Below are 11,573 nucleotides of genomic sequence, written 5' to 3'. Positions count from 1 at the left end.
GCCCCAATCGGCATCAAACGGCGAGCAGTGATTGAATGGCTGATATCTTTAATTTCTTCGATCTCTCCAAGGATTTAAATAAATGGAGGTATTTTGTGGCTGTGTTGGCCCAAACCGAAAACTACCGTGGTCAAAATTAATGGTCGCTCCCCCATTTCTTTTGTTTCGTTGCGTTGCGCAAACTCCAGTAAGCCATTGAGAAGTACTGAAACAACGTAAGGGAAATGGGAGTTGATGTCCCCAGAAAAACGCACAAAACTTGCAAATTAGTGAAGTTTTTTCAATTTATTTTGTTGCAGATTGTTTTTTCATCTTATCATTTGTTCACCACGAAAAAATTGAAGTTCAGCAATTTTACGAACGTATTGGCTGTGAATGTGGATGTGAACAACGACTCTCCTTTTGTGTCCCTTATTGCAAAATTGGTACTTCATTTTCCTTGCCACCACTTCTCATTGAAAGTCAAGAACTTGTTACGAACAAAAAATACATTCTCTTTGCTACGATTTGTGATTCAGTGTAAGAATTCAATAATGAAATTAAGGCAGAACCTGTTATGAAACATTTATCGATAGTGTTTGTCCTGGTACTTCCAAAAAAGTTATTGCCCAATACATATGTCAGTATGGTACAGTCCATGTACAGTAGGCTGTAGCGTAGGTTGTGCATGTTATACGTGCATAATTACTGCATTGTCATGGTCATCACGCTAATGGCTGTATTGAGGTTACAATGGCCTTTTTCATCAATTCAAAGCCCAAAAAATAAATGCACACACTCTCAAGGACGAAGTAACTGTGAAGTTCCAGGTGAAACACATGACTTGCCAACGCCCAAACAAACTTCTTCGGAAATGTCCATAGACACTAGACAGGTTTCAACGAGAACCTGACTCTGAGCCTGAGGCAGAAGGCAGCCTGAATAGGAACTAAGAACACATCAGACAAATGCTGCAAACTCCCGACTTGTCGGATGGTCGAAGCCAGCCTGGGAAGACATACTAAATTTGCTTTGAACAATGCAATGTCTCAGTCCTCCTTCGCTTCATTTCATGACTCAAGACTGGTCAGAGCAAAAAAACTTTGTCGAACTCGTCTCCTTAAATTACACAAAGAAAAATAGTAGGGACCTCGCAGACCATCTTGAGGTTTCTACACTTTATCGACAATACTATCATGTGATGTTTCTTCTTTCACTTTCAGTCTGAAGATGCCACTTGCACCCGGTCAGAGCGTACTACTGCTCTGGGGATCATCTTCACCACCAGAGAATGTCCAGGATATTGTTGCCAACCTTCAAAAAGAAGTGACTGACACTGGCGCCATTCAGCTTGAACACAAAGACAGATTACTATTGTGTAAGTTACCCCCATAACGTTTAGTTCAAGAATGTCATACTTGCGTAAACATTTTTTGTATTTATCCAGAATTCTGAGTCAATCGGAAAAAATGTTGTCAGACCGTTTAACATTAGCAGGATTTAAAGAGCTAATGAATGGTTTAGAAATTCAAAAATGGTTCCAATGCCAGTACATGTATCATTATCATAATTGCAAAAACACAATAGAACCTCTCAAATAAGGACACCATTGGGGTGACAGATGATGTCCAAAGATGAGACATGTACTGATTAAAGAAGTCAAAATAAATAGAAAATTGCCAATTCGGACCTCAAGATTGATATAAAAAACAACACTACAACGTTTTATGAAATAGACGACGTTTCGGATATTTTGATTCCTTTTTCAAAGTCTAATGTACAGACAGGAAATATATGTTTATATACAAGTACATGTACAACAGAAAACGTGAGGTGATGACGGACGTCATTAAAAACCGGGACTCCCCGTCCACGTGTCCATTTGTTGACATCTAAAATAAACAAAGTCATTGATTGGCCGGAGGGCAGGGGTCAAAGATGATGGCACTGTTGAGTTTACGCTTTGGGAGTTTCCGGAATCCGGACCTCAAATCAGTTTTTACAATAAGACCAGTCTACTGCCGATAGCGATGAAGAGCTTCAACTATAATGCTATTAGCTTTAAAAAAGTGTTCATTCAAAGATTTGTTTCAAATCGTATTTCAGCTTCTCACAGTGGTTCGAGTTTTGATGTAATCCAGTCCGGTGTTCTCCCACCAGCTTGCGTGGTTCACACAGATGAAGTTCTTGCCGAACTGATACGCATCCTTAAACCAGATGGGGAGCTACTGGTACGAGAGGCCGTTGGAATTGGCGAAAAGATCCAAACAGCAGATAAATTAATGCGTGTGTTGAAATTGTCTGGATTTGTCGATATTTCATCCGTAAGTATTGCAAGCTGAGTTCTCAGAATCAGATGCGGTAGATCATGACAGTGCGAGTCAACTGCCAATTTTCACAACCTGGCTTGTTTTGGTTGTTGATTTCAAATTGGTATCAAAGTCATACCGACCCTTGGTATAGCTATAGCTATTCCTTAGAGCAGGGAGGCTGTAGGCAGAATGTAGGCAGTCTAACTTATGTTCTCTTCTGGTGACTGTTGCTCTGTTACTGCTCTGAAAACATTGTCTGATTTGATTCGTGTGGTAACAATAGTGTTCGTATAAGTTCAAATAGTGATGTGCATTGTGAGACAGTGGAGGCAACTATTAGTGTCTCGGTGTAACTTAAGCTGCCCCACTTCGTTCACACCTATTGCCTGCGTTTAAGAGCGACTTGATTCAGTTTGTATGGATTTGATGCGACCAGCACTCTTGTCTTTATCATTATAATAGTGTGGTACACCAATCAGTAAGACCTCAAATTTTCAAATGGTTACTTCATGTTCATTCAAGAGGGCCTAACAATACACTCAGATAAGTCCATGATCCATTCTCATGATTGCAGCCATCTACTGTACAGCTCAGTGAGAGTGAAGTCCCTGGTCTGAAGAGTGCTTTGGGAGTAGACACTGATGTCAAACTTGTAGAAGTCACATCACGGAAGCCTGACTATGAACTTGGAGCGTCAACGCAGCTGAAAATTTCATTTGCCAAGAAAGCTGCAGGTACAGTGGAGCCTTTTTTAGCGGACACCTCTCTGTTAAAGAACTACTCATTGTTAAGGACAACCTCTCTATCACTAGTTTTGGTCCCAAATCGATATTCGGTGTACAAAGTACAAGCAGTTGTTGCAGGTTATTGAATGTGATATGGCAAACTACAGTGGAACCTCTGTTAGTGGACAGCTCCTCATCAAGGACAACCTCACTATTAAGGACACTAGTTTTGGTCCAAAATTGGTTGTTTCCATTCAATATGACCTCTCTAATCAGGACACCTCTCTATTAAGGACATCCTCACCATCAAGGACACTAGTTTGGACCCGACTTGGTTTTTTCCATTCAATTTGACCTCCTGATCAGGACACCTCTCTATCAAGGACAGCACTTGTCAGTCCTAAGGATGTCCTTAATAATAGAGATGTTCTACTCTTTTTGGACTTTTTGATGTTGTGTTTTTTTGGTTTCGAATAGTTCCCGTAACGTGTTGAATGTCCAGGTGTCCTGCTCGAAGACTCTTTGATATACAAGTAAAAGGCTCACCTGACTGCTTCAGTTCATTGGCACACAGACAGTAATTTACAGGGAAATTTTCATTGCGTGTATTTTTGTTGCAGCGCCACCAAAAGTAGAAGCAAATGCTGCTGCAGTGTGGACCCTGTCTGCCAATGATATGGGAGATGATGACATAGACCTTGTTGATGAGGAGGAACTACTGGATGAAGATGACCTGAAAAAGCCAGATCCTGCTTCACTTAGAGGTGAGGAAACTATGTTGGTCATGATACAGTAGAACCTCTCTATTAAGGACACTCTTGAGACTAACAAGTACTGTCCATAATAGAGAGTTGTCCCGATTAGAGAGGTCGAATTGAATGGAAAGACCCAATTTGGGACCAAAACTAGTGTCCTTAATAGAGAGGGTGTCCTTAATAGCGAGGTGTCCATTAAGGTAGGTTCTACTGTACATCAATCTTAGTACCAACAATTGACATACTGGATCATAATCAGGAGTTCATTGCGTTGACTCTGGGAAAAGTTGGTTTTGTCTGTGTGTCCTTGGGTAAGATGCCAAACCCTACATTGCTAATTCTTTGAAAGGAGACTTAAACCCAGTGTTCGTTGTACACAAAAAGCTAGCGATAATAACCGAACCACTATAGAGATTAAACGAATCCTTGTCTTAGGGTATGGTACAGTTGTATTGGAAAATTGTCGAATTCTATTACAAAGCAGGGCAATAATTCAAATTCTCTTACACCTGATCCCGAAAGGCTAGCGGTTAAGATGTCGACCTCGTGAACAGAAGGCCGGAGATTCAAGGCCCGCAAGTAACCTCTTTCCGATGCAGCCAGTTGGTAAGCTGCCACCTGGTTAGATACAGGGTACAAACTGCCTTCTCGCCAGGCGTCTGGCATTACAGAGAGGAGTTTGGAAGTAAAGAGTGTCTCATAAGCAAAAAGCTGGCTGGCCGTTTCATTCAGGGGTGACACTAGAATAAACAAACTTTCCTTTTACAGCTGAATGTGGACCTAACTCCGAGAAGAAAAAGGCCTGTAAGAATTGCACTTGTGGTTTTGCTGATGAGCTGGAAGCTGGGAAAACACCAAAACAAAAGACTCAGGCTGCAGCCTCTGCTTGTGGTAGTGTAAGTATCAACTGTATCAAATGTTCTTTCAGTGACTGGACTGAAAACCAATACATGTACATACAGTTACAATGAAAAGTCCCTCCCAGTTCCAGCAAAACTAATCGAATAGTGACTGAACTGAAAACCAATACATGTACATGCAGTTACAGTGAAAAGTCCCTCCCAGTTCCAGCAAAACTAATCAAGCAGTGACTGGACTGAAAATCAATGCATGTACATGCAGTTACAGTGAAAAGTCCCTCCCAGTTCCAGCAAAACTAATCTAGCAGTGACTGGACTGAAAATCAATGCATGTACATGCAGTTACAGTGAAAAGTCCCTCCCAGTTCCAGCAAAACTAATCGAATAGTGACTGGACTGAAAACCAATACATGTACATGCAGTTACAGTGAAAAGTCCCTCCCAGTTCCAGCAAAACTAATCGATCATCATTCTAAAATACCTTGGTACCGTAAAGTCAACTTTTAAATGGAAAATGCATAAGCCTCGTTCTGAGAGTGGAGTGTTTTGGACACGCAACCAAGATGCTCTACCAAAGTTCCCTCGGGTTGCACTAAAATGTGGAACCATGCACACAGCTCACTTCAGAAGTTTGAGGCTCTCAAAACACTGCTTCAAACACAAATCAGCCAAGGAAGCATCAACCACCCTAAGTTTTTTAATGAGCACTACACATATTTGCTGAGAAAAACGCTCCAAATAGCCCATTTGCGCGGATTTTAGCGTCACTTGAGCGAGCCGATCCGGACTTCCTATACGGGCTGCCGTAACATAATGTAAACAACGGCGCTACCGGCGCTCCGGGCAGGCGATGGATGGAATTTGCCAAATTCGCACATATTCAAGTTATTTCGTGGCCTATCTTTTTAAGTTTGAGGTATTTTAGAATAGAAATTGAACCCTCGGCTTCGGACCTTGGTTGAGTTACCAAGACACTCTCGGGTGGAGCTAAAATTTCGTCCAAACCCTCGCCTGTCGGCTCGGGTTTGGACTGTATTTTAGCTCCACCCTCGAGTGTCTTGGTAACTCAACCAAGGTCCTCCGCCTCGGGTTCAATTCCTTAAACATACAAATATTGTCCAATTGTCTCATTAGAACTGTCTCATGTAGTTATGGAATGAGCTACCAATTGGACTGACATCTTGCACTGACCTCAATATCTTCAAGGCCCTTCTCAAAACCCATCTTTTTTGGAGGGCCTTCAGTTTATAACTGTACAGCGCTTTGAACATACAGACTGTCTGGAGATTGCGCTGTATAAATATAATTATGTACAGTGGAACCCCGGTCGGCGACCACCTCAGTAACGCGACCACCCCGCGAACACGACCAAAATTCTCCGGTCCCGAATGGTTTTCTCTCTAATTCTCATTAACTGGCCCTCGCTAACACGACCACCCCGGTACCCAGACCGCGACCACCAGCTTGGTCGGTCCCAAACTGCAAATTAACCCCGCTAACGCGACCATGAGGCCTAATTGCCGTAATCAACCATGACCGCATCGTATCAATTGGCACCTTCTCGCAAATCCGTGTTGATAGTTAGCACCTCGAACACAATGACCATGGGAATCCATATGAAAATAAATGATGTGTAAGTGAGTTTGATCAAATGTAAGCGCAAATAAAATGAAGAATAAACTTTCTTTTCGACTCACGGTTTGTTTTTCATCATTTAGTATTAAATGATGTCAAGAGGCATGCACACGTAGTTTTTAGGACAAATAAATTATGTTGATTAGTAAGAGTACCGATACTCAAAGTAAAGAATGCTTACTACGTCGTAATATTGATAAAATACGTTTTTAAAAAGATGATTTAATCAGTACCAGTTCAAATTGGCTGAAGTTAAAGCAGGAAGACATCAGGAAGAATTCTCAACATCTTCTCACATCACCTCTCTCAATGTTAGCGGGAATATTAGCTTGACATCAAGAAGGGCAGCTGCCGATGGTGTGAATGACATGCTTGCTCTAATTAGCATGCTCAAGTTTTAATGTAATGTTTGGTCTAATTAGCTCTCGTCAGTTTATTTACTCATTTACATAAGTTGTAAATTAAACGCAAAACACTCAAGAAAATGATTTTTTATTCGTGATATACACACAAATTATCGAATCACCCGGTGGCGTAGTCATTAATGCATGTCAATGTACACACAGCATATCTGCTAGGACGATGTTTTGGCGGGAAAACCTACTTATGATTCTTAAATTCACTAACGCGACCACCCCGGTAACACGACCACTTCGGCTTAGTCCCTTGGGAGGTCGTGTTACCGGGGTTCCACTGTATGTAATTATGTATAAGTTTATAGCTTTTGCCTTAGATAATCATGTAGCTACTGTTTAGCAAGGACGTCTCTTGCCTAACCTATGTGTGGAGGCCAAGTTCATGTACATCTCCATGCATGTCTCAGATATGAGTGTGGTAATTAGATCCGTGGATGTCACTGCAATGATATAATCTTCCCATTGGTTTCGTACCAACTGGTTCCAGCTGCTATTCCTGGTCAATTTATCCTGCAGCCTAATTGGCCTCATTCCTGTTTTGACTTGCGTAAAACTTTCATTGTCCTCTCTTGCAGTGTTATCTTGGTGATGCATTCCGCTGCGCTAGTTGTCCATACCTGGGGATGCCAGCATTCAAACCAGGAGAAAAGGTTTCACTATCCAATAGACAGTTAAAGGCGGACGCTTGATCGACAGGATTAATTTGATACCAACAGCATCTTTGTGAGTCGCATGTCGCTCCGAGCTTGACAGGTTGAGACGGACTGGTTGTTCATTTCACTATTGACTGCCTTATGTGAAATCTTAGTAACGTTGCACGGAATTGTATCCCAACTTCTGCATTGTATCGCCATTTACGTAATAGTCTTGATTCCAATTAAAAAGTTGCGATATAACGCTGACTCTCACGACCTGGCGATACAATATCGCGCAATGTTACACGAATTTCTTCTATCATGTCCTGGTGTCATTTTAGGCTCATCTTCTGAACGACATGCGACTCATTTTGCCGTGGTGCGCCACATTTTTCATGGACTCGTATAAAGGAATGTAATATGAGAGTGTATCTAACACCATTCTCTGGTGTAGTACTTGTACATAGGGAGCATCATACTCCCTGAGGGGGAGGGGGTCTATGAAAAACCGTACACTGTGCGTACAGGGGGGGAGGGGGTATATAGTCTTGCGTACGTATGTGACCCAAGAACCGTTTTCTGAACAAAATCAAGGGAATCATTTTAGTATTGCACATGAGGCCAGAACTTACACGCAATAAACTTGACTGGGCTCTGATGACACCCCACTACGAGGTTTATAATTGCTGTTTCTCGCGCTGTTTTCCCACGTGTGTGCCATGTCAGTGTTAATGCGCAGTCCGCCCACCTGTGGCGCCGCAGGAAGGAAAATAGGCAATTCATCGCGTAATAAAGTGGTCTCTAGGCGTACGCTCGAACATGGGGAGGGAGGTTTGAGGCAATGTGTACAAGGTGCACACAGGTCAGAGGGGGTCTAAAAATCTGCGTTTTCGTGCGTACGTACTTAATGGATGCTTCCATACGGTACTGTGTTGAAGCAGTTACGGTAAGCCATCGGAAGGACGCCAGTACAAAAGGTCCTACTTTGCAAGAATTAGGCCAATATGCGACAGGTGCGCCAGAATCATGGATGGACTGGAAGCATTTACTGGTTCTAATATTGTGCAAACTATGATTATTGCTTGTAAATGTAGTGCTTTGTCATGGATGTATTTAAAGAATATAAATGTGTCGGATATTTCAAAATTCTGTTGCAGTTCTTTTCTTCAGTTAAATGCTTTTCACTACAACATTACTTGATGATAATGTTGTCCTGACTTCAATCACCCATGAGTTTTAAACCTTTAGACCCTAGAACATTTTGATGTGTTTCCTTGATTTCCCTGGAGGATTTCAGCAATTTTCACCCAAAAAGACCCCCAAAAGCACCCATGTACAAGCCAGCTACTAAATGTCAATAATATTTCATTAAAAGAGCCCTTAAACCAGTCTTGGTAAAGATGGCAATGGTGTCGCTTGAGAATAGGTATGAACTGATGGGCGTTTGGTGGCCGGTTTGGGATTTATGGATGAAACTCTCTCTGGCAGAATATGAGCCGGTTCGCATATTCCTTGAGCAATGAAGAACATAATGTCTTCAAGGTAGCTTTGGCACATCCAAGGCACAATTGTAAGAGATTTTGAAAAGTTGCCTTCAATGTGGGTATGACATCTGAAGATATTGAAGAGACGTCTTCAGGATGACCAAGGCATATTTGCTACTGAAGGACATCAAAAAGATGTCTTTGGATGGCCAAGGCTCATCCAATTTTCATTTTCGACAGACTAAAAAGTTGTCTTCCGCACAATTGGGACACATCTTAGTCCCACTTGCTCATGGGATATTGGAAACTTGTCTTCAGAATGGCTAGGCGCACCCAGGTCGCCGCCATCCCTGGGGATACTGAGAGGTCATCTTTAGCTTGGTTGGGGCATATCTGTGTTGCATGAGCTAGGGATATTGAAAGCTGTCTACTGGATGGCTGGGACACACGTTAGTCTGCACATTGGCTGTGGATATTGAAAGGATGCCTTCACAGTGGCTGAGGGACATCCAAGTCGCATTTGCCGGTGATATAGAAAGGTTGTCCTAAACAGCTTGGGCACATTCAATGCAAATTTGTTATAGAGATATTGAGCGATCTCAAAAGCTGTCTAAATTTCTGGGGCACATCCAAGTCACATCGGATATTGAAAGGTTATATAAATGAGGCTGATGCACATCTAAATCAAGGCAAGCATTTGCCAGGGATATTGAAAAGAGGTCTACAGCATGGCTGATGCACATCCAAGTCGCATTTGCTACCAGAGCAGACACAGAAAGATTGCATTCGCTGAGGCTGATGCACATCATCTAAGTCATATTGACCGAAAGATTGGCTTCAGGGTAACAGCAGAGCCACAGTCACGCTGGAAGACCACCTTTCAATATCCCCAGTTTAAAATCCACCTTGGATGTACCGCAGCCATCCGGAGAACAACCTTTCAATAGCCCAGGCAAATGCGAGTTGGATGAACCACAGCTCTCCTGACGAGGGACAAATCACGTGCGACTAGGGTGTGCGTCCGAGCAAACCTGACGACTGCTTTTCAATCCCTAGAAATACAAGTTGGATGTGCCTTTGCACTCCTGAAGACAACCTTTCATCATCCAATGTGCATCCGCCGAGGCTATTGAAAGAGCGTCTTCATAGTGGCAGGGGTACATGCACATCCATAGAGCACTGGATAGAGAAGGGTAAAGGTTGTCTTCTGAATGGCCGTGGGACATCTTGCAGCATTTGTTAGGGGTGTTGAAAGGTTGTCTTCGGGGGTAGCTTGGGCACAACTATGTCACATTACCTGATGATGTTGAAAAGTTGTCTTCAGGATGGCCAGGGTACATCCGAGGTACAATTGGCTAGTGACAACGTTGTCTTCAGTGTGGCAGTGCCTGTCGAGGACCATATTTCAGAATTATCGTCATGGGTACTGAAAGGCTGTCTTCAGGTAGCCTACTGGTGCACAACCATGTCTTATGCCCAGTGATACCAATAGGGTGTCTTCAGAATGGCTTGGGTACATCCACGGTACATTGGTTGGGATATTGAAAGTTTGTCTACAGCATACATTGAGCATCCTTTATGGATTAGCAAGGGATAATGAAAGGTTGTCTTCGGGATGACCAGGCACATCTGAGTTGCACTGCCAGCCGGCCGGCTAGGAATATTGAACGGTTGTCCTCAGGGAGGTCGGAGGGGACACATCCATGCCATATTTGCCAGTGATGAAATGGAAGATCGTCTTCGGGATGTATTTTCCAGTGATTGAAAAGTAGTCGACAGGTTTGCTGGAATCCATGCACAGGGACGTAGAAATAAGAGCTCAACATTCCCAAATCGACTGACAAACGAGCTTTTATTTCGACGTGCCTGTGATCCAAGTCGAACTTGGCCAGGGATATGGCAGATAAAACTAGCAATTGCTGGGGATATTGAAAGATTGTTCTCAGGGTTGCTGGGATACATCCAATGTACATTGACTAGGGATATTCATTGGGAGGTTGTCTTCAAACCGGGACGGGGCACATCCAAGTCAAAATCCCGGTGATGACGAAAATCGTCTTCAGGATGGCGCAGCACATCCATGTTATATTTCCGAGCACTGAGAGTAATCATCAGGTTTACTGGGACACGAATCCGAGTCGCACCTGCTGGATGATAAAAACCTGTCGTCAGGATAACCGTGGCACATCCTACTCGCATTTGCCATGGATATTTATCTCAGGGTGGCTGGGGTACATGCAAGGTGTATTTGCTTGAGATATTGGTTGTCTTCAGAATAGCCGAGATCCATCCCTGTCGCATTGGCTAATGAAATTGAAAATTGTCTTCGTGGTGGCTACTGTGCACCCGAGGTGCAGGGGCTGGTGGTATTGAAAAATTGTCTTCAGAGTGACAGGAGAACACACCAAAGGTACATTTGCCTAGGGATATTGAACACTTGGTCGCAGCGCATCCGATTTTTGGATTCTCTCAAGAAAATGGAAAAGTAGCAGGGGCACAACCATGTCTCAGTGCCTAGTGATAGTGAAAGGTTTCTTCAATGTTGTCATGGTAAATCCAAGGTACATTTAGGGATGTTGAAAATGGACAATAAAATGTTGTCTTCTGACTTGCCATGGCAAGAAAACATTATGCAGCATGTGCTTGGGATGCTGAAAGGTTTTCGTCAGGTTAGCTTATTCACAGCCATGTCACATTGCATAGACTATCTTCATGGATGATAGGGTACATCCTGGTTGCATTGACTCACAATATTGAAAGAGTTTGTCTTCA

At 42.9% G+C, this 11,573-nt stretch overlaps 1 protein-coding gene across 1 annotated transcript; it reads left to right on the top strand.

The window, feature by feature from the left end:
- Nucleotides 1–434: 434 nt before the first annotated feature.
- On the top strand, nt 435–8,431 carry LOC135495783 (anamorsin homolog). Its single transcript, XM_064784702.1, has 7 exons — nt 435–519; nt 1,203–1,357; nt 2,086–2,303; nt 2,866–3,025; nt 3,637–3,780; nt 4,540–4,667; nt 7,258–8,431. The coding sequence occupies exons 2-7, from the start codon at nt 1,210–1,212 to the stop codon at nt 7,369–7,371; spliced, it is 912 nt and encodes a 303-aa protein (XP_064640772.1). The 5' UTR covers nt 435–519; nt 1,203–1,209; the 3' UTR covers nt 7,372–8,431.
- The last annotated feature ends 3,142 nt before the right edge of the window (nt 8,432–11,573 follow it).

The sequence above is a fragment of the Lineus longissimus genome, chromosome 11 (assembly GCF_910592395.1).
Source record: "Lineus longissimus chromosome 11, tnLinLong1.2, whole genome shotgun sequence".
Lineage (NCBI taxonomy): Eukaryota > Metazoa > Nemertea > Pilidiophora > Heteronemertea > Lineidae > Lineus > Lineus longissimus.
The sequence above is the reverse complement of the archived record's forward strand: the minus strand, read 5'-3'. Positions and strand labels throughout refer to the sequence as shown.